Source organism: Oncorhynchus keta, chromosome 22 (genome assembly GCF_023373465.1).
Source record: "Oncorhynchus keta strain PuntledgeMale-10-30-2019 chromosome 22, Oket_V2, whole genome shotgun sequence".
NCBI classification, from domain to species: domain Eukaryota; kingdom Metazoa; phylum Chordata; class Actinopteri; order Salmoniformes; family Salmonidae; genus Oncorhynchus; species Oncorhynchus keta.
Genome location: NC_068442.1, coordinates 46,738,892 through 46,766,444, shown reverse-complemented (window position 1 = coordinate 46,766,444; position 27,553 = coordinate 46,738,892). Strand labels below are relative to the sequence as shown.

The 27,553-nt window shown below is 44.8% G+C and overlaps 1 protein-coding gene and 2 long non-coding RNA genes across 4 annotated transcripts in view; 1 reads left to right on the top strand and 2 right to left on the bottom strand.

Annotated features, from left to right (window-relative positions):
* The window catches only part of LOC118400689 (receptor-type tyrosine-protein phosphatase S-like), a 440,366-nt gene that overhangs the window by 21,265 nt on the left and 391,548 nt on the right, over positions 1 to 27,553 (bottom strand). The window contains exons 25-32 of the mRNA XM_052475331.1: positions 27,478 to 27,553; positions 26,607 to 26,726; positions 19,910 to 20,064; positions 12,981 to 13,266; positions 7,643 to 7,821; positions 7,201 to 7,327; positions 6,804 to 6,929; positions 740 to 894 (exon numbers count right to left, since the gene is read on the bottom strand). The exon at positions 27,478 to 27,553 is cut by the window's right edge and continues 100 nt beyond it. Coding sequence (XP_052331291.1) covers positions 740 to 894; positions 6,804 to 6,929; positions 7,201 to 7,327; positions 7,643 to 7,821; positions 12,981 to 13,266; positions 19,910 to 20,064; positions 26,607 to 26,726; positions 27,478 to 27,553 — 1,224 coding nt within the window. The remainder of the gene's footprint in view (positions 1 to 739; positions 895 to 6,803; positions 6,930 to 7,200; positions 7,328 to 7,642; positions 7,822 to 12,980; positions 13,267 to 19,909; positions 20,065 to 26,606; positions 26,727 to 27,477) is intronic.
* Positions 1,617 to 6,762, top strand: LOC127910673 (uncharacterized). Of its 2 annotated transcripts, XR_008075723.1 has the most exons (8): positions 1,617 to 1,808; positions 2,349 to 2,533; positions 2,808 to 4,189; positions 4,355 to 4,805; positions 4,966 to 5,185; positions 5,241 to 5,295; positions 5,351 to 5,405; positions 5,516 to 6,762. It is a non-coding gene; the product is annotated as an uncharacterized LOC127910673 (long non-coding RNA). The 2 variants fall into 2 exon arrangements; XR_008075724.1 differs by lacking the exons at positions 4,966 to 5,185; positions 5,241 to 5,295 and having other exon boundaries at positions 4,355 to 4,695; positions 5,296 to 5,405.
* LOC127910675 (uncharacterized) lies at positions 9,982 to 10,766 on the bottom strand. The gene is made up of 3 exons (XR_008075726.1): positions 10,733 to 10,766; positions 10,601 to 10,699; positions 9,982 to 10,501 (listed from the first exon to the last, which is right to left on the bottom strand). It is a non-coding gene; the product is annotated as an uncharacterized LOC127910675 (long non-coding RNA).

Below are 27,553 nucleotides of genomic sequence, written 5' to 3'. Positions count from 1 at the left end.
TAATTGTTATGACAGCAGATATGTATTTTCATCCTACCCACCCCATGACGGTTTCTGACTGGAGATAGAAGAGGAGAAGACAGGGGTTGCAAAAGTCGGTAGTGGACTGGAGTTGAAAGGTCACCAATGAAACCCCCCCCCCCAAAAAATGGAACTAAGGACAAAGAGTTGAGCATCCCTATAGAGTCCGTGCTTCCTCGCCTTCTTGTGTCACCACAAAGTCTGTCCCCATTCAGTCCTCTCAACAACTGTTCCACCACGCCCCGCTGCTATCCCTCCATCCCTCTAACCCCATCCACACCAATCCTATCCTCCCCTGCAGTGTGGTGAAAGCTCTTCCCTGGGAGCTGGTCACAGCTTGTCACAGGGTGTTTTGGACTAGATGTGGTACAGCTTTTCTCAGAATAAATGTTTTCGTAGCAGGTTAGGAGAACTAACACAGCAGGTTAGGAAAATTAGGTTAAGGTTAGAAAAAGAGTTTGGGTTAGCAAAAATCCTCAACTTTTGACACTAATTTGACATAAGCTCGTCTCCATCTAAATAGACAGAATTTAAACCTGAGAGAGAGAGAGAGAGAGAGAGAGAGAGAGAGAGAGAGAGAGAGAGAGAGAGAGAGAGAGAGAGAGAGAGAGAGAGAGAGAGATAACATTTAAGACCTGCACGATCCCTTTAACATTCTGGGAGCTGGATGCCTACACACTCTTACCCAGATCTACACACACACACAAAAGATCCTCACCTGCAGTGGACAGAGATGGGTCCGTCCTGGCCAAACTGCTCCTTGGTTTTGTGCACCTGGCCTATGAAGTCTATGAAGCCCTCTCCTGACTTGGGCACCCCCTGCTCCGGCCAATCAGTGAACTGGAACTGCCGCACTGTCCTGGACTGCCCGTCCTGAGTGAGTGGAAGGAGAGGGAAAAGAATGGATGGAAAGAGGAAAAGAGAGGTAAGGGAGGAGGACAGATGACAACAGAAGAAGAGAGAGGGGTGGGGTGAGAGAGGTAAGGGAGGACGGATGACAACAGAATAAGAGAGGGGTGGGATGAGAGATGTAAGGGAGGAGGACAGATGACAACAGAATAAGAGAGGGGTGGGATGAGAGAGGTAAGGGGGGAGGACAGATGACAACAAAAGAAGAGAGAGGGGTGGGGTGAGAGAGGTAAGGGAGGAGGACGGATGACAACAAAATAAGAGAGGGGTGGGATGAGAGAGGTAAGGGGGGAGGACGGATGACAACAGAATAAGAGAGGGGTGGGATGAGAGAGGTAAGGGGGAGGACAGATGACAACAGAAGAAGAGAGAGGGGTGGGATGAGAGAGGTAAGGGAGGAGGACGGATGACAACAGAATAAGAGAGGGGTGGGATGAGAGAGGTCCTACTGACATCCATCTGTCAGGCTATCACTACTGTCTCCCCTGGGGGAGGACAGATGACATCCATCTGTCAGGCTATCACTACTGTCTCCACAACAGAAGAAGAGAGAGGGGTGGGGTGAGAGAGGTAAGGAATCCATCTGTCAGGCTATCACTCCATTGTTTCACTACTGTCCCTGACATCCATCTGTCAGGCTATCACTACTGTTCTGACATCCATCTGACATCCATCTGTCAGGCTATCACTACTGTCTCCTCTGACATCCATCTGTCAGGCTATCACTACTGTCTCCTCTGACATCCATCTGTCAGGCTATCACTACTGTCTCCTCTGACATCCATCTGTCAGGCTATCACTACTGTCTCCTCTGACATCCATCTGTCAGGCTATCACTACTGTCTCCTCTGACATCCATCTGTCAGGCTATCACTACTGTCTCCTCTGACATCCATCTGTCAGGCTATCACTACTGTCTGACATCCCTGACATCCATCTGACATCAGGCTATCACTACTGTCTGACATCCCTGACATCCATCTGTCAGGCTATCACTACTGTCTCTCCCTGACATCCATCTGTCAGGCTATCACTACTGTCTCCTCTGACATCCATCTGTCAGGCTATCACTACTGTCTCCCCTGACATCCATCTGTCATCACTACTGTCTCCCTGGCTATCACTACTGTCTCCTCTGACATCCATCTGTCAGGCTATCACTCCATCTGTCTCCTCTGACATCCATCTGTCAGGCTATCACTACTGTCTCCTCTGACATCCATCTGTCAGGCTATCACTACTGTCTCCTGTCTCCTCTGACATCCATCTGTCAGGCTATCACTACTGTCTCCCCTGACATCCATCTGTCAGGCTATCACTCACTGTCTCCCCTGACTGACATCCATCTGTCAGGCTATCACTACTGTCTCCCCTGACATCCATCTGTCAGGCTATCATCACTGACATCCATCTGTCAGGTCTCCCCTGACATCCATCTGTCAGGCTATCACTACTGTCTCCCCTGACATCCATCTGTCAGGCTATCACTACTGTCTCCTCTGACATCCATCTGTCAGGCTATCACTACTGTCTCCTCTGACATCCATCTGTCAGGCTATCACTACTGTCTCCTCTGACATCCATCTGTCAGGCTATCACTACTGTCTCCTCTGACATCCATCTGTCAGGCTATCACTACTGTCTCCCCTGACATCCATCTGTCAGGCTATCACTACTGTCTCCCCTGACATCCATCTGTCAGGCTATCACATCCATCTGTGCTATCACTCCTCTGACATCCATCTGTCAGGCTATCACATCCATCTGTCAGGCTATCCCCTGACATCCATCTGTCAGGCTATCTGACATCCATCTGTCAGGCTATCACTACTGTCTCCCTGACATCCATCTGTCAGGCTATCACATCCATCTGTCAGGTCTCCTCTGACATCCATCTGTCAGGCTATCACTACTGTCTCCTCTGACATCCATCTGTCAGGCTATCACTACTGTTTCCCCTGACATCCATCTGTCAGGCTATCACTACTGTCTCCTCTGACATCCATCTGTCAGGCTATCACTACTGTTTCCCCTGACATCCATCTGTCAGGCTATCACTACTGTTTCCCCTGACATCCATCTGTCAGGCTATCACTACTGTCTCCTCTGACATCCATCTGTCAGGCTATCACTACTGTCTCCCCTGACATCCATCTGTCAGGCTATCACTACTGTATCCGCTGACATCCATCTGTCAGGCTATCACTACTGTTTCCCCTGACATCCATCTGTCAGGCTATCACTACTGTCTCCCCTGACATCCATCTGTCAGATATCACTATTCCTCCCTTTTGCTCTCAAACTCTCTGACAGTCTTTCCTTTCTCTCACTCCCTCAGTCCCTCTTTCTCGCTCCCTCCTTGTCTCTCTATCTCTCTCTCTCCCCCGTCTCTCTCTTTCTCTCCCTCACTCTCTCAATCCATTTTAGCTTGTAGTTTTTGCCGAAGAATAAGTCCCGGTTAGAGGAAATCAATAGGGAGTCTGGCGTGACAAGCGTATTCTTCTGGACACCGTGTTAAATGAGGTAATCCTGGACAGAGGACAGATTGATGGAGCAAGCTGACAGACGGATCGAAGGAGGAGGAAGGATACGGGTGGGGGGAGTGAATTGGAGGGTGGCCACCCACATCGGTGAAGACTGGATTTCTTGAGAAAATGTTTTAATTTGAATCTCCACTAAAGGATAGTCAATTATAGTGGTGTCTTAATCTCAGTAGTCCACCGGGAGGGAAGGAAGATGATCTCTGAATTAGATTTTGGAAGGTGAGACTGAAGAGAAGACACAGCACCCCAAAGCAATACTCAAACATTCCCTTTCCTTCGGTGAACATTGATAATTGAACCAAGTGGATAAGCTTCAACTTGACTATTTATACCTTTAAAGTGATTTCAGGTCCAAGATCAGGAAAGAAAGGATAGGTAAGTAGAGAAGGCTACATCCTAAACTGCGCCAAAATATTCCCTAGTCTCCAACCTTGTCTCCTTTCCTTGATTACAAGTCCCTCTCTCCCCCACTCTCTCTCTCTCTCTCTCCCCCCTCTCTCTTCACTCTTCCTCTCTCTCTACTCTCTCTCTTCCCTTTCTCTCTCTCTCTTCTCCTCGTCTGCCTCTCTCTCTTCCTTCGGGCATCTCTGATTACAGGTCCTTTCATTGCTTGAGGGGAGGTTACGCGTTCGGCCCATAATTAACACAGTCTAGAACCACTGCTGCCGCTCCAGTTCACCCTTCACAGACACTCCTTACTGTAGCGTGGTGCTGAGGTCTAGGCCAGGTTCAGACCAACATGAGCCCTCCTTACTGTAGCGTGGTGCTGAGGTCTAGGCCAGGTTCAGACCAACATGAGCCCTCCTTACTGTAGCATGGTGCTGAGGTCTAGGCCAGGTTCAGACCAACATGAGCCCTCCTTACTGTAGCGTGGTGCTGAGGGCTAGGCCAGGTTCAGACCAACATGAGCCCTCCTTACTGTAGCGTGGTGCTGAGGGCTAGGCCAGGTTCAGACCAACATGAGCCCTCCTTACTGTAGCGTGGTGCTGAGGGCTAGGCCAGGTTCAGACCAACATGAGCCCTCCTTACTGTAGCGTGGTGCTGAGGGCTAGGCCAGGTTCAGACCAACATGAGCCCTCCTTACTGTAGCGTGGTGCTGAGGGCTAGGCCAGGTTCAGACCAACATGAGCCCTCCTTACTGTAGCGTGGTGCTGAGGGCTAGGCCAGGTTCAGACCAACATGAGCCCTCCTTACTGTAGCGTGGTGCTGAGGTCTAGGCCAGGTTCAGACCAACATGAGCCCTTCTTACTGCAGCATGGGGCTGAGGGCTAGGCCAGGTTCAGACCAGCATGAGCCCTCCTTACAGTAGCATGGGGCTGAGGGCTAGGCCAGGTTCAGACCAACATGAGCCCTCCTTACTGTGTGTGTGTGTGAATTTGAGGGGAGGGTATACTGTGTGTGTGTATGGGAGTAGCATGGGGCTGAGGGTTAGACCAGGTTCAGACCAACATGAGCCCTCCTTACTGTAGCATGGCGCTGAGGGCTCGGCCAGGTTCAGACCAACATGAGCCCTCCTTACTGTAGCATGGGGCTGAGGGCTAGGCCAGGTTCAGACCAACATGAGCCCTCCTTACAGTAGCATGGGGCTGAGGGCTCGGCCAGGTTCAGACCAACATGAGCCCTCCTTACTGTAGCATGGGGCTGAGGGCTAGGCCAGGTTCAGACCAACATGAGCCCTCCTTACAGTAGCATGGGGCTGAGGGCTCGGCCAGGTTCAGACCAACATGATCCCTCCTTACTGTAGCATGGTGCTGAGGGCTAGGCCAGGTTCAGACCAACATGAGCCCTCCTTACTGTAGCATGGGGCTGAGGGCTAGGCCAGGTTCAGACCAACATGAGCCCTCCTTACTGTAGCGTGGGGCTGAGGGCTAGGCCAGGTTCAGACCAACATGAGCCCTCCTTACTGTAGCATGGGGCTGAGGGCTAGGCCAGGTTCAGACCAACATGAGCCCTCCTTACTGTAGCGTGGGGCTGAGGGCTAGGCCAGGTTCAGACCAACATGAGTCCTCCTTACTGTAGCGTGGGGCTGAGGGCTAGGCCAGGTTCAGACCAACATGAGCCCTCCTTACTGTAGCATGGGGCTGAGGGCTAGGCCAGGTTCAGACCAACATGAGCCCACCTTACTGTGTGTGTGTGTGTGAGTTTGAGGGGAGGGTATACTGTGTGTGTGTATGGGAGTAGCATGGGGCTGAGGGCTAGGCCAGGTTCAGACCAACATGAGCCGTCCTTACTAGCCTCCATGCTGGCTCAAGCAGCAATCCAACATGTGCGCCAGTCCCAGGTAGGCCAGTGTTCTGCAGTACAGTTAACTCTACATTTGGACACAAAATGGCCGCTGCCTATACTGTACAATGGGCCTTGGTGCTTAGACAGACCACGGGTAATCATACTATCGTAGAAATGGTTGTGCTACTATGTACATCCTTCATAAAACGTAGGTATTGGGTTAATGGATAAAAATACCTTACGCTGTATGCTCCTAATAACACGTATACAACGTATATAAAACGTTTATACAGCGTTTCGATAAAGAGGATATTCGTCAGGTGAAAACTCTCACGTGATCTAAACATTGGCTAGGGCTAGTAACTGGAAGGTTGCAAGTTCAAATCCCCGAGCTGACAAGGTACAAATCTGTCGTTCTGCCCCTGAACAGGTAGTTAACCCACTGTTCCTAGGCCGTCATTGAAAATAAGAATCTGTTCTTAACTGACTTGCCTAGTTAAATAAAGGTGAGAAAAAAAACGAAAAAAACCCGTCATTAAAGGCGTCTGTGATCTTCTCCAAACCCATCCCTCAGGTGTTCACCAAAACAGTGGCAGGGTGCCTGCTTTGTAGTTGTTTGAAGAGCGGATTGCCCCTTTAAACGTGGTATAAAGAGCAATCATACTATCGCCCGCATGACACCTACCCCATCAGCACTGTATAGTCATGTGATGGAGGAAAATGGCCGCAATCAGCTTGGCTTCCTCCAGCCTCACTGATGATACAGGTGAAAGGTGAAAGGTTAAATGGAACATGTGCTAGGCATAAACAGTAGGAGCCATTCTAAGAGGCAGAGCAACACGAATAGAAATACAATGAGTCATCTCTAAGGACAGCAGTCAAACACACACACACACACACACACACACACACACACACACACACACACACACACACACACACACACACACACACACACACACACACACACACACACACACACACACACACACACACACACACACACACACACACAAACAAACAAACAAACAAACACACACACACACACACATGGACCTACACATGGATGGACACACGCACGCACTCACACACACACATACTCACCCTTGCATCGGTGACTTTGAACTCTCGGAGGATGTACTGGGGCATGTTGTACTCAGCCATGGGGTCCACCACAAAGTACTGGTACCTGGCCGAACGCTCAGCGGGCCAGTACTGATGACACTTTTCCTGTGGACACAGAGAGAGAGAGAGTGAGACACCCAGATATGGGGTGAGGGGGTGAGGACAGGACAGGAGGGAGAAGAGAGGAGAGGAGGGAGACATGAGAGAGGGAGACAGGAGAGGAGAGGAGGGAGACATGAGAGAGGGAGACAGGAGAGGGAGAAGAGAGGAGAGGAGGGAGAGAGGAGAGGGGGAAGAGGGGAGAGGAGGGAGACAGGAAAGAGAGACAGGATAGGAAGGAAACAGAAGAGGAGAGAGAGAGAGAGAGACTCCCTACCCTGCCCATCTCTCTGAGTTTGGTGAGCATGACTACAATAGTGGAGTTGTTCTCCCACATCATCCTCCAGAAGTCCTCTGTGGTCTCTGCCAACGGGCCCTGCGTTGCAATGTAGGCCTTCTGTTGCCTGGTAACACAAACACACAATCAGGTCAGACATGTAGCAGGGGGAGTCCGCTCCCTAATCAGTTTCATCAAACCATTGAAACAGGTTTATTGCAATTTTGATATTGTCACACTTGCTGTTCGCTCACTCGTGCTCTCACTCGTGCTCTCACTCGTGCTCTCACTCACTCACTCACTCACTCACTCACTCACTCACTCACTCACTCACTCACTCACTCACTCACTCACTCACTCACTCACTCACTCACTCACTCACTCGTTCTACCACCTCCCCACTTACACACACTTCTGACTCACACCCAACCATTCCACCTACCTGTATCCGTCGATGAAGCTGGCGTTAATGTAGTCTGAGCCCTCGAGGCCCCTGATTGGCTGCAGGCAGACGCGGGTGGTCTCGTAGGGCATGATGTTCACCAGACGGTTCTTGAACTTGTTGCAGGGTAGGTTGGCACTGATAAACCTGGACGTATGGGCCTTGGAGTTGGCTAGGCGCTGTAGAGAGAGAGTGGATGGAGGGACGGAGGGAGAGAGGGGAAGGGGGTGGAGAGAGAGAGGGAGTGGTGTAAAGGAAGGTTTGAGAGTGAGAGGTAAGGGGTAAGGAGAAGGGGTGGGAGACAGAGGGATGGATGGAGGGGAATGGAGTGACATTGAGAAGGATAGAAAGTGAGAGAAGGAGAGATGATAGAAGTAGAGAGAGATGAAGGACTGCAGAGTAGTAAAGATCTGAGCTGATCGCTAAAGCACCTTCAAAATGCAGACATATCTAATTGATGAATGTATTCCTAATATATGACTGGATGGAGAAATCGAAAAGCACAGCCTTTATTCGAATCCCCATTTTCTTTTCATTGCCCTGCACTTTGCAGTGTGTCTTGTGTGAGCTGCTCTGAGGTAAGGTACTATGATTTCAGGCACTACATTAACAAGCTACCATCAAACTGAAACTCTAAAGAAGGCTTTCCATAAGGCAGTAAACCAGAAAGCTCTCTCGCTGCAAAAAGTAAAAGTGGGTCACTGGAGTCTTTGATAATGACACCCGCACTCTCTCCTCCCTCCCTCCTCCCTTTCCCCTCTCCTGTCTCCCTCTCTCCTGTCTCCCTCTCTCCTGTCTCCCTCCTCTCTACTCTTCTCTCACTCTCCTGTCTCCCTCCTCTCCCCTCTCTCCTGTCTCCCTCCTCTCCCCTCTCTCCTGTCTCCCTCTCTCCTGTCTCCCTCCTCTCTACTCTTCTCTCACTCTCCTGTCTCCCTCCTCTCCCCTCTCTCCTGTCTCCCTCCTCTTCTCTCTCTCCTGTCTCCCTCCTCTCCTCTCTCCTGTCTCCCTCCTCTCCTCTCTTCCCTCTCTTCTGTCTCCCTCCTCTCCTCTCTTCCCTCTCTCCTGTATCCCTCCCCTCCTCTCTTCCCTCTCTCCTGTCTCCCTCCTCTCCTCTCTTCCCTCTCTCCTGTCTCCCTCCTCTCCTCTCTTCCCTCACTCCTGTCTCCCTCCTCTCCTCTCTTCCCTCTCTCCTGTCTCCCTCCTCTCCTCTCTTCCCTCTCTCCTGTCTCCCTCCTCCCCTCTCTCCCCTCTTCCCTCTTTCCTCTCTTCCCTCTCTCCTGTCTCCCTCTCTCCTGTCTCCCTCCTCACCTCTCTCTCTCTCCTGTCTCCCTCCTCTCCTCTCTTCCATCTCTCCTGTCTCCCTCCTCTCCTCTCTTCCCTCTCTCCTGTCTCCCTCCTATCTTCTCTCTCTCCTGTCTCCCTCCTCTCCTCTCCTCTCCTCTCTTCCCCCTCTCCTGTCTCCCTCCTCTCCTGTCTCCCTCCTCTCCTCTCTTCCCTCTCTCCTGTCTCCCTCCTCTCCTCTCCTCTCTTCCCTCACTCCTGTCTCCCTCCTCTCCTCTCTTCCCTCTCTCCTGTCTCCCTCCTCTCCTCTCTTCCCTCTCTCCTGTCTCGCTCCTCCCCTCTCTCCTCTCTTCCCTCTTTCCTCTCTTCCCTCTCTCCTGTCTCCCTCTCTCCTGTCTCCCTCCTCTCCTCTCTCTCTCTCCTGTCTCCCTCCTCTCCTCTCTTCCATCTCTCCTGTCTCCCTCCTCTCCTCTCTTCCATCTCTCCTGTCTCCCTCCTCTCCTCTCTTCCCTCTCTCCTGTCTCCCTCCTATCTTCTCTCTCTCCAGTCTCCCTCCTCTCCTCTCCTCTCTTCCCCCTCTCCTGTCTCCCTCCTCTCCTCTCTTCCCTCTCTGCTGTCCTCCCTTTGATCCCTGTTTCATAGAGGCACTCGGAAGGGCACGAGACGGGCTGGCAAGTCTAAAGACGCCCAGAGCTGCTGTTACACCAAACATGGTTTGGAAACAACCCAATCTGGCAACAGATCCTCCTTTTCCCCTTCTCCCCTAAGGGCAGACATGCACCTAGGAAAGCTCCAGTCATAGAAACAACCTCAGCTGCCATGTTCTCTCCACTGTCTTGCCCCTTTCCACAAGGAGTTCAGAATGATACTGTACTTGTGATGACGCCTACAACTGGCCGGGTGGACATGATGCTGAACATGATTTGCACTTTTGGGACTATTCAATTGGTTCCATTGGGCCAGGCAAGCTTAGTCGAGCATAGCTAGCGAATGTGAAAGAAAACATAACAAATACTATTTGAACCCATGGTCTGGTGTGGGCAGTAGTTAGTAAACAATGACAAAGATCACTATGGTTTACTGATCTCCAGCCTATAGGAAGGTTCAACTTCCAACAGTATAAAGACAGCCAAGACAACGCAAGTGTGGCTTCGGGACAAGTTTCTGAATGTCCTTGAGTGGCCCGGCCAGAGCAAGGACTTGAACCCGATCAAACAAATCTGGAGAGACTATGGTTGTGGTGGTCGCAAAATTTCATCAGCCGGTGATTGTCAAGCAAATAACTCACGGTAATTAACATAAACACATTTAGCATCTCCTGGCTTCCACACATAGTCTACAAGCCACTGATGCAGACTTTTGGAACATCTACATTTTAAAAACTGTAATAAATCCATGTAATATAGCCTACACCTTCACAATAAATCCATGTAATACAGCCTACACCTTCACAATAAATCCATGTAATACAGCCTACACCTTCACAATAAATCCATGTAATACAGCCTACACCTTCACAATAAATCCATGTAATACAGCCTACACCTTCACAATAAATCCATGTAATACAGCCTACACCTTCACAATGAATCCATGTAATACAGCCTACACCTTCACAATAAATCCATGTAATACAGCCTACACCTTCACAATAAATCCATGTAATATAGCCTACACCTTCACAATAAATCCATGTAATACAGCCTACACCTTCACAATAAATCTATGTAATATAGCCTACACCTTCACAATAAATCCATGTAATACAGCCTACACCTTCACAATACATCCATGTAATATAGCCTACACCTTCACAATAAATCCATGTAATACAGCCTACACCTTCACAATAAATCCATGTAATATAGCCTACACCATCACAGTGAATCCATGTAATATAGCCTACACCATCACAATACATCCATGTAATATCTTCTGTAGCTCAGTTGGTAGAGCATGGCGCTTGTAACGCCAGGGTAGTGGGTTCAATTCCCGGGACCACCCATACGTAGAATGTATGCACACATGACTGTAAGTCGCTTTGGATAAAAGCGTCTGCTAAATGGCATATATTATTATTATATTATTATTATTATATTATAATATAGCCTACACCATCACATTTATATATTTTTTTAAATGTTTATATTTTATTTAACCTTTATTTAACCAGGTAGGCCAATTGAGAACAAGTTCTCATTTACAACTGCAACCTGGCAATAACATACTCTGAGTTGTCCTTATGTTAGGTCCTGATCTGGCTATGCCAAATGGCTTTGGGCTACACTAGTTCATTTAGCAGACAAGATTTGCTTAGTATTCTGTGGCATTATTTTCTATAATGAAGAATACAAGTGAACAAAGCTGAATTAAATAGAAAGGATATTTTCTCCAAACGATTTGAGGGAGTGTCCAAATGCAGCTATTCTGTGATGAACGGTTAACAAAGAACCAAGTCCTCCTATCTGCTTAAATTAGAGTTATTTATGTAACTTTAGTTGTGATACAAACGTTGGTCTATATGTTTAGATTTTTAAAACATTCATACGTTCTAAGGCGGCATGATGAGACTCTAATGATGACTTGAAAAAAGCTCTGCTTTGTTTTGTTTTTTGCGCAGGCTGCACACACACTTCATCAGTCTCTCATTCACAATTTGAATTTGAAAGCACTTGATAATGCCTAGATTTTCCCAGCTGCATCCCCTTTGTGTGGATGTAATGCCCCCCCAAGAAATCCATGCTGTTTGCAGTCGGTGGCCTTTGTGCCCTTGGGCTGAATATAATAATTATAATTCCCTTCTCCCGGCTGCGTACCGAAGCACCTCTCACTCGCATGGCTCTCTGTCACGTGATCGGGTCTTTCTCACAGGCTACAAGTGAAGACAGACACATAGACACATCGGGCACGCAACTGTGCGGGTCCTAATCCAATTCCAAAGTGCATATTGAAGATATTGGAAAAACTGTCATTTACTTTTTGTCTGCCAACAAGATGAACAGCAAAAGCACTAGCCTATGTCAATCTACTATCCCCTATAGTACAAAAGTTGACCTATTCTATTCTGTGCTAGAAAGTAATATTCCAAACATAGTCAGGGCCAGTTGTGAGATGCGATAGATCCCAAATTAATACAACCACCAGTATCAAAAAAAGCTGTTTTAAGCAATGAGCCTGATGCAACAGATCAGAACGTTTGGCTTAAAATGTTGATAAACTATTAGGCTATTTCTTCACATTATATGTACAGCAATGCACACATGGCAGTAGGCTATTAGCACAAATGTAAAAAACAACAACAGCATTCTCAAATATGACTGCAAATGCGATTATGCATTACAAAAATACATCCACAGTATGCACTTAAATAGCAAATGGAGGATGCTTTTCCCTGCTTCATTTTCATGCAAGCCAGGTACACTATACTCCTATTATAAAGAGAAGCAATGTGCTTAATATTAGAAAAGTTGAGAAATAAATATAGTAGGCCTAGCTTATAGGAAGCTGATCGGATCCTCCTCTTTTTAGTAGAGGCCATCAATCTGTTTTCTCACACAATTGCATAGCCTAAAGAAATGTTGCGCAACATGAGCTCATGGGCTCTTTTGAAGTGTTTGATTTTCAAAAACATTTGCATTGATGTCAGAGTGATTAGAGGAACAATAGAGGGCTGAGTACCAGGCAGTTATCAAGTTTGGTAGGCTACTAATGACCATTAGCAGCATCAGAGCTTGGAGAAGCCTAATTACCATGACTAAACAGTCACGTGGAATTTGACTGCCGTCATGACTCGTGACCGCCGGTGTGGAGGTAATAAGGTCACTGTAACAGCCCTGGTCGGGTATATTACAAATTATTTTGGGGCGAGATTGAACGCGGTATAATAACCTATCTATTCAAATGTTTTATTCCATTCATTGTGATGGGGTTAGGATTTGTCTACAGTGTATGTCTATGGCCTATCTTAAACTCTGGCTCAGCTCCACTCCATTTTGTGTCTTCACCACCCTCCCCATATTCAGTTTTCCTATACCCCACCTGCATCCCCATTACCTACCTTAAACTCCAGTTCCATGCCGGTGACGTGCTCGCCCGTCTCCACCTGGGCCAGCTTCTGGATGTAGGAGAACAGGCTCCTGGCCGCCACCTCCGTGTTGCCGCACGCCACCGCCTCCAGCAACGCGTCGTGGTTAAAGCTGTACTGGTCCTCCGTCTGCACCATGTAGTTCCGCTGCGATCGCATCAGGGTCACGTGGCCGTAGATGTCCACTGTTTTCTCATGCTTGATACGCTCCAGCATGGCATCGATCACAATGAAGCAGCCCGTCCTCCCCACGCCCGCACTGGGGGAGGAGAAAGACAGAGAGACGGGGGGAGATAGAGAGACAGAGTTGGGGAGGGGGGGGAGGAGGAGAAAGATAGAGAGACAGGGGTGGGGGAGGAGAAAGACAGAGAGACGGGGGGGGTTGGGGGAGGAGAAAGACAGAGAGAGCAAATTAACACTGGAGTGATAGATGTGCAGATGATGATGTGCAAGTATAAATACTGGTGTGCAAAAGAGCAATATGGGGATGAGGTAGATAAATTGGGTGGGCTATTTACAGATGGGATGTGTACAGCTGCAGTGATCGGTAAACTAGGGATTGAGGTTTAGGAATTGCTCTTTAAAAAATCATGAAAAAGACAGATTCAAATGTGATCTGTGATGAAATTGTAATTCCCCTTTATTGTGTAATGTTTGCCTGATCCAGTCAAACTAACTTTCAATCCATTAGAAGGTACTCTTACCATGAGCAAATAAAGTTGGAATATGAATTTGAGAGAGAAGGAAGGAGGGAGGCAAGGGGTCAGGGAGGAAAAGGGGAAGAAGAGAGGGAAGATAAAATAACAAAGACAGGGTTGAAGAGAGGAGGAGATGATTATAAGGGGCAATATGAGAGAGAGAGAGACAATATGAGAGAGAGAGAGAGAACGAGAAAGAGCGAGAGACGAGAGAGAGAGAGAGAGAAAGAGAGAGAGAGAGAGAGAAAGAGAGAGAGAGAAAAAGAGAGAGAGACAATATGAGAGAGAGAGAGACAATATGAGAGAGAGAGAGACAATATGAGAGAGAGAGACAATATGATAGACAGATAGAGAGAATATGAGAGAGAGAGAGACAATATGAGAGAGAGAGAGAGAGAGAGACAATATGAGAGAGAGAGAGAGAGAGAGACAATATGATAGAGAGAGAGAGAGACAATATGAGAGAGAGAGAGAGAGAGAGAGAGAGAGAGAGAGAGAATATGAGAGAGAGAGAGAGAGAGAGAATGAGAAAGAGAAAGAGAGACAATATGAGAGAGAGAGAGAGAGAGAGAGAGAGAGAGAGAGAGAGAGAGAGAGAGAGAGAGAGAGAGAGAGAGAGAGACAATATGAGAGAGAGAGAGACAATATGAGAGAGAGAGAGAGAGAGAATATGAGAGAGAGAGAGAGAGAGAGAGAGAGAGAGAGAGAGAGAGAGAGAGAGAGAGAGAGAGAGAGAGAGAGAGAGAGAGAGAGAGAGAGAGAGACAATATGATAGAGAGAGATAGAGAGAGAGACAATATGAGAGAGAGAGACAATATGAGAGAGAGAGAGAGAGAGAGAGAGAACGAGAGAGAGACAATATGAGAGAGAGAGAGAGAGAGAGAGAGAGAGAGAGAGAGAGAGAGAGAGAGAGAGAGAGAGAGAGAATATGAGAGAGAGAGAGAGAGAGAGAGAGAGAGAGAGAGAGAGAGACAAGACAATATAGAGAGAGAGAGAGAGAGAGACAATATGAGAGAGAGAGACAATATGAGAGAGAGAGAGAGAGAGAAAGAGAGAGAGACAATATGAGAGAGAGAGAGAGAGAGAGAGAGAGAGAGAGAGAGAGAGAGAGAGAGAGAGAGAGAGAGAGAGAGAGAGAGAGATGGAGAAAGTAAGGGTTAGGGAAACAGAGACACAGAGAGTGAGAGGAATGGTGTGTGTGTGTATTAGTGACTCCTGCAGTCTCGCTTTAAAACACTGGATAGCTGTGACTTTTACTTTACTTTTACTTACCACTACTACTGTTCTACCAGCACTGTCTGGCTGGATATATTCATTGAACCGTGTACACACACAGAAATACCTTATTTATGCAAGTATTCACACCTTTTGCTATGAGACTTGAAATTGAGCTCAGGTGCATCCAGATTCCATTAATCATCCTTGAGATGTTTCTACAACTTGATTGGAGTCCACCTGTGGTAAATTCAATTGATTGGACATGATTTGGAAAAGGCACACGCCTGTCTATATAAGGTCCCACAGTTGACAGTGCATGTTAGAACAAAAACCAAGCCACGAGGTGGAAGGAATTGTCCGTAGAGCTCCGAGACAGGATTGTGTCGAGGCACAGATCTCTGGAACTGTACCAAAAAATGTCTGCAGGATTATAGGTCCCCAAGAACACAGTGACCTCCATCATTCTTAAATGGAAGAAGTTTATAACCACCAAGACTTCCTAGAGCTGGGCGCCCAGCCAAACTGAGCAATCAGGGGAGAAGGGCCTTGGTCAGGGAGGTGACCAAGAACCCGATGGTCACTCTGACTGAGCTCCAGAGTTCCTCTGTGGAGATGGGAGAATCTTCCAGAAGGACAACCATATCTTCCCCACTCCACCAATCAGGCCTTTTTGGTAGAGAGGCCAGACGGAAGCCACTCCTCAGTAAAAGGCACATAACAGCCCACTTGTAGTTTAACAAAGGGCACCGAAAGGACTCTCAGACCATGAGAAACAAGATTCTCTGGTCTGATGAAACCAAGATTGAACTCTTTGGCCTGAATGCCAAGCGTCACGTCTGGAGGAAATCTGGCACCATCCCTACGGTGAAGCATGGTGTTGGCAGCATCGTGCTGTGGGGATGTTTTTCAGTGGCAGGGACTGGGAGACTAGTCAGGATCGAGGGAAAGATGAACGGAGCAATGTACAGAGAGGTCCTTGATGAAAACCTGCTCCAAGAACGTTCAGAACCACACACTGCGGCGAAGGTTCACCTTCCAACAGGACAACGACCCTAAGCAGACCGCCAAGACAGTGCAGTAGTGGCTTTGGGACAAGTCTCTGAATGTTCTTGAGAGGCCCAGCCAGAGCCCAGACTTGAACCCAAACTAACATCTCTGGAGAGACCTGAAAATAGCTGTGCAGCGATGCTCCCCATCCAACTTGACAGAGCTTTAGAGGATCTGCAGAGAAAAACGGATGAAACTACCCAAATACAGGTGTGTCAAGCTTGTAGCCTCATACCCAATAAGAATTATTCAACAAAGTACTGAGTAAAGGGTCTGAATACTTATGTAAATGTGATATTTCAGTTTTTTTTAAATAAATGTATAAAAAATGATAAAAACCTGTTTTTGCTTTGTTATTATGGGGTATTGTGTGTAGATTGATGGGAGAAAAAACAATTTAATCATTTTTGAGATAAGGCTGTAACGTAACAAAATGTGGAAAAAGTCAAGGGGTCTGACTACTTCCAGAATGCCCTATACCCTACGAGGTCAGGATCACGCTGGTTTTCTGGTCTACCTGATAATGAATTGCACCCACCTGGTGTGCCAGGTCTACATCAGTCCCTGGTTAGAGGGGAATCACCCACCTGGTGTGCCAGGTCTACATCAGTCCCTGGTTAGAGGGGAATCACCCACCTGGTGTGCCAGGTCTACATCAGTCCCTGGTTAGAGGGGAATCACCCACCTGGTGTGCCAGGTCTACATCAGTCCATGGTTAGAGGGGAATCACCCACCTGGTGTGCCAGGTCTACATCAGTCCCTGGTTAGAGGGGAATCACCCACCTGGTGTGCCAGGTCTACATCAGTCCCTGGTTAGAGGGGAATCACCCACCTGGTGTGCCAGGTCTACATCAGTCCCTGGTTAGAGGGGAATCACCCACCTGGTGTGCCAGGTCTACATCAGTCCCTGGTTAGAGGGGAATCACCCACCTGGTGTGCCAGGTCTACATCAGTCCATGGTTAGAGGGGAATCACCCACCTGGTGTGCCAGGTCTACATCAGTCCATGGTTAGAGGGGAATCACCCACCTGGTGTGCCAGGTCTACATCAGTCCCTGGTTAGAGGGGAATCACCCACCTGGTGTGCCAGGTCTATATGTGTCCCTAATTAGAGGAGAACAATGAAAACAAGCAGTGGAACTGGCTTCCAGGTCCAGATTTGAGTTTGAGAGATCTATATCAAGGATTTTGTGATCTAAGAGAATAAGTAAATGTTGTTTTTTATTACAAAAAAAAAAGTATTTTCAAGTGCTGGGTCCATGGTTCATTAGAACAAAGAGAGGATAACTCAACACACCTGCTTCAACTAACCAGAGTCCTTATTGAATACTAGTTGGATAGTATTAAACCAAGGCAGAGTCCTTATTGAATACTAGTTGGATAGTATTAAATCAAAGCAGAGTCCTTATTGAATACTAGTTGGATAGTATTAAACCAAGGCAGAGTCCTTATTGAATACTAGTTGGATAGTATTAAATCAAAGCAGAGTCCTTATTGAATACTAGTTCGATAGTATTAAATCAAAGCAGAGTCCTTATTGAACACTATTTGAATAGGATTAAACCAAAGCAGAGCCCTTATTGAACACTAGTTGGATAGGATTAAACCAAAGCAGAGTCCTTATTAAACACTAGTTGAATATGATTAAACCAAAGCAGAGTCCTTATTAAACACTAGTTGAATATGATTAAACCAAAGCAGAGTCCTTATTAAACACTAGTTGAATATGATTAAACCAAAGCAGAGTCCTTATTAAACACAAGTTGAATAGGATTAAACCAAAGCAGAGCCCTTATTGAACACTAGTTGAATATGATTAAACCAAAGCAGAGTCCTTATTGAACACTAGTTGGATAGGATTAAACCAAAGCAGAGTCCTTATTAAACACAAGTTGAAAAAGATTAAACCAAAGCAGAGCCCTTATTAAACACTAGTTGAATAGGATTAAACCAAAGCAGAGTCCTTATTAAACACTAGTTGGATAGGATTAAACCAAAGCAGAGCCCTTATTAAACACTAGTTGAATATGATTAAACCAAAGCAGAGCCCTTATTAAACACTAGTTGAATAGGATTAAACCAAAGCAGAGCCCTTATTGAACACTAGTTGGATAGGATTAAACCAAAGCAGAGTCCTTATTAAACACTAGTTGAATATGATTAAACCAAAGCAGAGTCCTTATTAAACACTAGTTGAATATGATTAAACCAAAGCAGAGTCCTTATTAAACACTAGTTGAATATGATTAAACCAAAGCAGAGTCCTTATTGAACACTAGTTGAATAGGATTAAACCAAAGCAGAGCCCTTATTGAACACTAGTTGGATAGGATTAAACCAAAGCAGAGCCCTTATTGAACACTAGTTGGATAGGATTAAACCAAAGCAGAGCCCTTATTGAACACTAGTTGGATAGGATTAAACCAAAGCAGAGCCCTTATTGAACACTAGTTGGATAGGATTAAACCAAAGCAGAGCCCTTATTAAACACGAGTTGAAAAAGATTAAACCAAAGCAGAGCCCTTATTGAACACTAGTTGGATAGGATTAAACCAAAGCAGAGCCCTTATTGAACACTAGTTGGATAGGATTAAACCAAAGCAGAGCCCTTATTGAACACTAGTTGGATAGGATTAAACCAAAGCAGAGCCCTTATTAAACACTAGTTGAATATGATTAAACCAAAGCAGAGTCCTTATTAAACACAAGTTGAATAGGATTAAACCAAAGCAGAGTCCTTATTAAACACAAGTTGAATAGGATTAAACCAAAGCAGAGCCCTTATTAAACACTAGTTGGATAGGATTAAACCAAAGCAGAGTCCTTATTAAACACTAGTTGAATATGATTAAACCAAAGCAGAGTCCTTATTAAACACTAGTTGAATATGATTAAACCAAAGCAGAGCCCTTATTAAACACGAGTTGAAAAAGATTAAACCAAAGCAGAGCCCTTATTAAACACTAGTTGAATATGATTAAACCAAAGCAGAGTCCTTATTAAACACTAGTTGAATATGATTAAACCAAAGCAGAGCCCTTATTAAACACGAGTTGAAAAAGATTAAACCAAAGCAGAGTCCTTATTGAACACTAGTTGAATATGATTAAACCAAAGCAGAGCCCTTATTGAACACTAGTTGGATAGGATTAAACCAAAGCAGAGCCCTTATTAAACACGAGTTGAAAAAGATTAAACCAAAGCAGAGCCCTTATTGAACACTAGTTGAATATGATTAAACCAAAGCAGAGCCCTTATTGAACACTAGTTGAATATGATTAAACCAAAGCAGAGCCCTTATTAAACACTAGTTGAATATGATTAAACCAAAGCAGAGCCCTTATTAAACACGAGTTGAAAAAGATTAAACCAAAGCAGAGCCCTTATTAAACACTAGTTGAATATGATTAAACCAAAGCAGAGTCCTTATTAAACACTAGTTGAATATGATTAAACCAAAGCAGAGCCCTTATTAAACACGAGTTGAAAAAGATTAAACCAAAGCAGAGTCCTTATTGAACACTAGTTGAATATGATTAAACCAAAGCAGAGCCCTTATTGAACACTAGTTGGATAGGATTAAACCAAAGCAGAGCCCTTATTAAACACGAGTTGAAAAAGATTAAACCAAAGCAGAGCCCTTATTGAACACTAGTTGAATATGATTAAACCAAAGCAGAGCCCTTATTGAACACTAGTTGAATATGATTAAACCAAAGCAGAGTCCTTATTGAACACTAGTTGAATATGATTAAACCAAAGCAGAGCCCTTATTAAACACGAGTTGAAAAAGATTAAACCAAAGCAGAGCCCTTATTAAACACGAGTTGAAAAAGATTAAACCAAAGCCTGCACCAAACAGTGAGTGGTAGAAGTATGGTTTTCATATACATCTGTGAAATCCACTAGTTGTAGCTGTGTTATGTGCAGTACTCCCAACCTGCAGTGGGCGATGATGGGGCCTGCGTCTGGGGGGTTACAGGTCTTGACCCGACGGAGGAAGGCCAGGAAGGGGGTGGGGTACTCGGGGACCCCGTGGTCGGGCCACGCAGTGAACTGGAACTGACGGACCTCCCGCTTCTCACTGGAGCCATTCTGGAGATGAGAGAGACAGGGATGGGGTTTAGAACCACATGGAGTGTGTGTGTGCGAGAGAGAGACAGGGTGTGTGTGTGTGTGTGTGTGTGTGTGTGTGTGTGTGTGTGTGTTAGCTACTTTCTTAGACATTCTTATAGTATGCTGCATCTATTAACCCCAAAATCAGTTCCCCTGTCTGTGTGCCAACCACAATATACAGAGCGACAATAACAAAGCTGACACGAGAATACATTTTTCCAACAAAAAAATAAAGATTAAAAAACACCTCACATGAGCTTTAATGCTGAATAAATACATCTGGTAATTAAGAGCACATTTGTCTATTTATTTATTTTGAATCCCGGACCATTACACTGGTTTTGTATTTTCTGCAATGGATGTTCTTCTTTTTTTTCAGCGGGGAAGTATAATAGATTTTTAAAGAAGGGTTCTGTGTCACTACAGGATATGCATACATAAGTCGCTCTGGATAAGAGCGTCTGCTAAATGACTTAAATGTAAATGTAATATGGATATGGGGCGGCAGGGTAGCCTAGTGGTTAGAGCATTGGACTAGTAACCGAAAGGTTGCAAGTTTGAATCCCCGAGCTGACAAGGTACAAATCTGTCGTTCTGCCCCTGAACAGGCAGTTAACCCACTGTTCCTAGGCCGTCATTGAAAATAACTCTTAACTGACTTGCCTAGTTAAAAACGTGTGTGTGTTTGTGTGACAGATTCCCTACATACAAACTTACTGCCGCCTAAGTTCGGACACATGTGACAAAATTGGTTTCCTTTGCTGGAAAACAGAACAATGGGAAGCCATACTAATGCAGAAATAAGGAGAGAGAGAGATGTGTGTTTGAACAGAGGGAGGTTAAGAAAGAGATGGAATAGCAGTGGGAAGAGAGGGAAGAAAAATAAGAGCGTCTGCTAAATTACTTAAATGTAAATGTAGAGAGAAGAGAGGGAAGAAAAAGGGGAAGAGAGAAGAGAGGGAAGAAAAAGGGGAAGAGAGAAGAGAGGGAAGAAAAAGGGGTAGAGAGAAGAGAGGGAAGAAAAAGAGGAAGAGAGAAGAGAGGGAAGAAAAAGGGGTAGAGAGAAGAGAGGGAAGAAAAAGGGGAAGAGAGAAGAGAGGGAAGAAAAAGGGGTAGAGAAAAGAGGGGGAAGAAAAAGGGGAAGAGAGAAGAGAGGGAATAAAAAGGGGAAGAGAGAAGAGAGGGAAGAAAAAGGGGAAGAGAGAAGAGAGGGAAGAAAAAGGGGTAGAGAGAAGAGAGGGAAGAAAAAGGGGTAGCGAGAAGAGAGGGAAGAAAAAGGGGTAGAGAGAAGAGAGGGAAGAAAAAGGGGAAGAGAGAAGAGAGGGAAGAAAAAGGGCTAGAGAGAAGAGAGGGAAGAAAAAGGGGAAGAGAGGGAAGAAAAAGGGCTAGAGAGAAGAGAGGGAAGAAAAAGGGGAAGAGAGAAGAGAGGGAATAAAAAGGGGTAGAGAGAAGAGAGGGAATAAAAAGGGGTAGAGAGAAGAGAGGGAATAAAAAAGGGGAAGAGAGAAGAGAGGGAAGAAAAAGGGGTAGAAAGAAGAGAGGGAATAAAAAAGGGGAAGAGAGAAGAGAGGGAAGAAAAAGAGGTAGAGAGAGCAGGGTGGTGAAGTATAGAAAGTAATGTAGAGGGACGGGTTGACAGGATGCTGTACACCAACAGATGTACACAACAACAAGCCCAAAAAGCTGCAAACTGTGAATACTAACCAGCCCAAAAGGACCAGTGCTACTAACTAGCCTATCTGTTAAAGAGACATTTCCTTGGAAGCGTCTGACCCTTAGATCTCCACTCCCCCTTCCCTCTCCTCTCTCCGAAACACCCATGTCTCATTTTCTAGCTATACACTTGTATGTTGGCTTGGCTGCCAAGTGTTTGGGGCAGCTGGGATATGAGCAGCCTGACAATTATGCATGTAGCATTTTCTTCCGCTCACTTAGCTAAGTGCTTGGCAGACGGACATTAAAAGATGATGGAGGGTGAACGAGAGAGGAAGAGGGGAGAGGTCTGGAAAGAAGGGGAGGATGTAAATAGTTTCAAGGGAGAAAGAGAGAGAGAGAAAGAGAGAGAGAGAGAGAGAGAGATGAGAGAGAATGATTATGAAAGAAAGAGATGAGAGAGAGAAAGAAAGATGAAGAGAGAGAGATGACAGAGGAGAGAGAAAGAAAGATGAAGAGAAAGATGCCTAAGTAAACTATTTCCCTCTCCTTCCTCACCATTCAGTTGTTTATTTGCCTGTTGGATGCAGGAAGTTGTGTTGGCTCAGAGAAACACACTGTTTGTGAGTTTGAGTAGGGGAGCCAATACAATACATGAATACAGACAGACAGACTGACAGATTCCTGAAGGGCTTGCTATCCCCAGGGCCCACCAGGCAAGACCAGCATATATCAGCTCATATCGCATTCAGACAGGTTCTTATTCCTCTCACATTACTTCCACAGTGGCTTCTCCTCAGATGGCCTCACAAAAACATACAAACAAAGCCTCTGCTGAAACAATTGGATGGGTGAAGGAAACATAGGGAGTATTCCACCAAGCCTATGCAAGAAGGCAAGTTGAAGACATTGCCATATTGTTTTAAGATATCTGATCATACAGAAGTGCCTAAGAAGTCAACCTGGACTCAGGGGTAGACGTAACATAGTAAATGTAAAAACCTAACCCTCCAATTAGATTGATAAGTTACATTTTCGTATGGTATGTCTTAATTTTTGGATGTCCATCATTCATTCAAATATGTGATGAAATACAATTTGTATGATATGTTAGCAATGTTTTGGCTAATGTTAGCTAGATGGCTTTCGCTAACATTAGCTAGGCGGCTAATGTTAGCTAGGCTAGAGGTTAGAGTAAAGGTTAGAGTTAGGATTTAGGTTAAAGGGTTAAGGTTAAGGTTAGAAGCACGAGATTGAACTTCACTCAACTTTCTAGATTTTTTCCCCATTAGTTCGGGGCAGCAGGTAGCCTAGTGGTTAGAGCATTGGACTAGTAACCAAAAGGTTGCAAGATTGAATCCCCGAGCTGACAAGGTAAAAATCAGTTTTTCTCCCCCTGAACAAGGCAGTTAACCCACTGTCCTAGGCTGTCATTGAAAATAAGAATTTGTTCTTAAACCTCTTAAGTCGACCCCCTACTTTTTCGAACATTCTGTTAAAAATCGTGCAACATTTCAGCGCCCTGCTACTCATGCCAGGAATATAGTATATGCATATGATTAGTATGTGTGGATAGAAAACACTCAGACGTTTCTAAAACTGGTTAAATCACGGCTGTGACTATAACAGAACGTGCGTTTCATCGAAAAGCGCAGGAAAATCTGATCACTGAAAATGGGAAAATATATCAATGCGCCACTTGAACGTATTGTTGAATAGAAACCACAATACCTGGAGCCGAGGTTGCAATACCTACAGCTTCCACACGATGTCAACAGTCTTGTCATTTGCCTAGGATTTGTTTCTTGGTCAAACGGATAATAGGCAGCCCATTTCTTCCGGTCTCCGACCGGATATTTTGGTTGAGATTTACCCGGACATAATTTCAAGATGTACAGCTATAGAATATACATCGCCTCGTGATCAATTTGATCGATTATTAACGTTTACTGATACCTAAAGTTGCATTACAAAAGTATTTCGAAGTGTTTTGTGAAAGTTTATCGTCGACTTTTTTAATTTAAAAAAATGACGTTACGTTATAAAACAGTGTTTTTTTCCTTGATCACACAGTCTTCATAGATCGATATCTAGGCTACATATGGACCGATTTAATTGAAAAAAAGACCCAATAGTGATGTTTATGGGACATCTAGGAGTGCCAACAAAGAAGATGGTCAAAGGTAATGAATGTTTTATATTTTATTTCTGCATTTTGTGTAGCGCCGACTATGCTAATTATTTTGTTTACGTCCCCTGCGGGTATTTAGGGGTGTTGCATGCTATCAGATAATAGCTTCTCATGCTTTCGCCGAAAAGCATTTTTAAAAATCTGACTTGTTGGCTGGATTCACAACGAGCGTAGCTTTAATTCAGTACCCCGAATGTGTGTTTTAATGAATGTTTGAGTTTTAACGAGTGCTATTAGCATTTAGCGTAGCGCATTTGCATTTCCAGATGTCTAGATGGGACACATGCGTCCCGGGTCGACTCAAAAGGTTAACTGACTTGCCTTGTTAAATAAAGGTAAAAAAAACACTATCACTGTTTTATTTTGAGACAGGTTTGAATAATCTATGTCGCCAATAGGCAGAGGGTAGCATAATGTGTCTGATTCTCTGTAGTAATGGTATGAGATTAATAATGCATTTTATTTGGGAAAATGGTTTCTTCCATAAAACAACATGTTCAGTCACCTTGTTTGAAAGACAAGTGGATAAACAGGTTAACCTTTTGCGTGTAGGGGGCAGTATTTTCGTTTTTGGCAAGAAAATGTACCCATTTGAAACGGTCTATTTCTCAGCCCCAGAAACTAGAATATGCATATAATTGTCAGATCAGGATAGAAAACACTCTAAAGTTTCCAAAACTGTAAAAATATTGTCTGTGAGTATAAAATAACTGATATTGCAGGCGAAAGCCTGAAGAAAATCCAATCAGGAAGTGCCTCTTATTTTGAAACCTCTCTGTTCCTATGCATGCCTATCCTCCATTTAAAGGGATATCAACCAGATTCCTTTTTCTATGGCTTCACTAAGGTGTCAACAGTCTTTAGACATAGTTTCAGACTTTTATTTTGACAAATGAGCGTTAAGGATCACAATGCGGAAGTGGATAGGTGGGGGCTCTCAGAGTGAGTTTTTGCGCAACTGAGTAAAGTGGCCATTGTTCCTCCCGCTGTTATTGAAAAACCTACACACTTGGTTGATATATTATCGAATATAAAAAACGTTGACATGTTTCTGTGGACATTGCAGATATTATTTGGAATATACGTCTGCTTTGTCATGACTGCTCTTTCCTGTAGATTTCTGAACATAACACGACAAACAAACAGAGGTATTTTGGGTATAAAAATAATCTTTATGGAACAAAAGGAACATTTGTTGTGTAACTGGGAGTCTCGTGAGTGAAAACATCCAAAGGTCATCAAAGGTAAACGATTAATTTGATCGCTTTTCTGATTTTCGTGACCAAGCTTCCTGATGCTAAGTGTACATGATGTTATGCTATGCTATCGATAAATTTACACAAACGCTTGGATTGCTTTCGCTGTAAAGCATCATTTCAAAATCTGAGACGACAGGTGGATTAACAAAAGGCTAAGATGTGTTTTGCAATGTTGCACTTGTGATTTAATGAATATGAATATTTTTTTGTAATATTATTTGACTGTTGCGCTATGCTATTCAGCGGTTTCTGACGAAAATGATCCCGCTAACGGGATGGGTAGCGCCAAGAAGTTTTAATGTCAAGTCCTGCATGTTTTTTTCTCATGGAATTTAGGCCGACATTGAACACCACAAATTGGCTGCGACTGTAGGCTGAATGATAGAACAGCTATTTCCATGTTAAAATGTTATGTGATGCATTTTCTCCATTGTTTTTGATGTTAGGCCACTCTGGTAGGCCTACATTATGATCAAATAGCCACAGTAGCCTACTTGACCGCTGTTAAAACTAACTTAAAGCGGGTACAGCCTCAGTGTTCACTGTAAACTTTAAAGTTGTAAAGTTTCACAACTTTCAAGTTTACGCTGAAATTTGCTCAGTGATGAAAAAATGAGAGGGAACATTGATGCCAAGTAGTTGCAAAGTAACTACAAAGTAGTAAGTACATACAACTACAAAGTAGTAAGTACATACAAAGTTGCTAATTAGCAAAAATGCAGAAGTTGCCTGTGATGAGATTTGAACATGTAACCTTTAGCTATACATCCACATTATACGTCCACCAATGCACCCCAACCAACCACCCTACTTTCGTTTTTTAAGTAACCTTTGTCTTATATAACCATAACAGAGTAATATATCATATAATTTGAGTCTCTCAGATTTACATTTACTATGTTACGTCTAGTCTATGAGACCAGGCTGAGGAAGTTGGGGTTAGGGTAATAACTTGCCATGAGATAACAGTCTGGATTGGACTAGTATGACATTGTAGCTAGATTGTTAAGGGAGTATGTGATGTAGATACTAAAGTAGAGTTTAGAATAGCAGTAGGGAGTGTGATTAAATCAAATCAAATTGTATTTGTCACATGCTTCATAAGCAACAGGTGTGGACTAACAATGAAATGCTAACTTTGGTGTGTTTTGCTCGTGTCTACACTACATTGTAAATTACAGCTCAACATCAGAGTTGGGGTCAATTCCATTTCAATACCAGTCAATTCAGAAAGTTTACTGAAATTCTAATTCTAATTCTCTTCAATGGTTTTTAATGAGAATTGGAATTGGAATTTGGTTTAGGTTATGAATTGACTGAAATTTAAATGGATTTGACCACAACCCTGCCCAACATAGTGTGAAATGAGTGTGTTATTATGCAGTATGGCTGGAGTAAAGTTGTGTACTCACTCGTACCTTGTGCAGGGAGAAAGTGCGAACACAGAAGGTGGCCAGCTCTATGGTGTCCAGTAGAGTCACCTGGGTCATACCATAGGTCTCTGTGCCTCGACTGGGCCAGTACTGGTCACACTTGATCTGAGGAGAGAGGAGAAGAGGGGGCTGAGTACACAAACACACACACATCAATGAAAACACGTACGTGAGCATGCACGCACACACACACAGACTCTATTATACTGTAAACCCCATTGCAACCGCCCTAAAAAGAAAACAGCTTGCGGGCTCACTGAAACACAGCAGGACTGCTTCTCTCTACTTCACATCTTCCTGAACACAGCAGGACTGCTTCTCTCTACTTCACATCTTCCTGAACACAGCAGGACTGCTTCCCTCTACTTCACATCTTCCTGAACACAGCAGGACTGCTTCCCTCTACTTCACATCTTCCTGAACACTGCAGGACTGCTTCTCTCTACTTCACATCTTCCTGAACACTGCAGGACTGATTCTCTCTACTTCACATCTTCCTGAACACTGCAGGACTGATTCTCTCTACTTCACATCTTCCTGAACACAGCAGGACTGCTTCCCTCTACTTCACATCTTCCTGAACACTGCAGGACTGATTCTCTCTACTTCACATCTTCCTGAACACTGCAGGACTGATTCTCTCTACTTCACATCTTCCTGAACACTGCAGGACTGATTCTCTCTACTTCACATCTTCTCCATTCCAGGACTGTTTCTCTCTGTACTTCACATCTTCTCCACTGCAGGCTTCACCCTCAGCCCCCCCAACCCTCCCCGTAGACTTTTTTGGTCAAAAAACAAGTCGTCCCAACACAGATCCAGGGGGAACACCAGATTCAATTCTATAGTTACTTACCCGTGATTTCTCTTCCAGTCTGGTCATCATGACCACAGTGGCTGCCCTCTGTTCCCACACCATCCTCCAGAAGTCC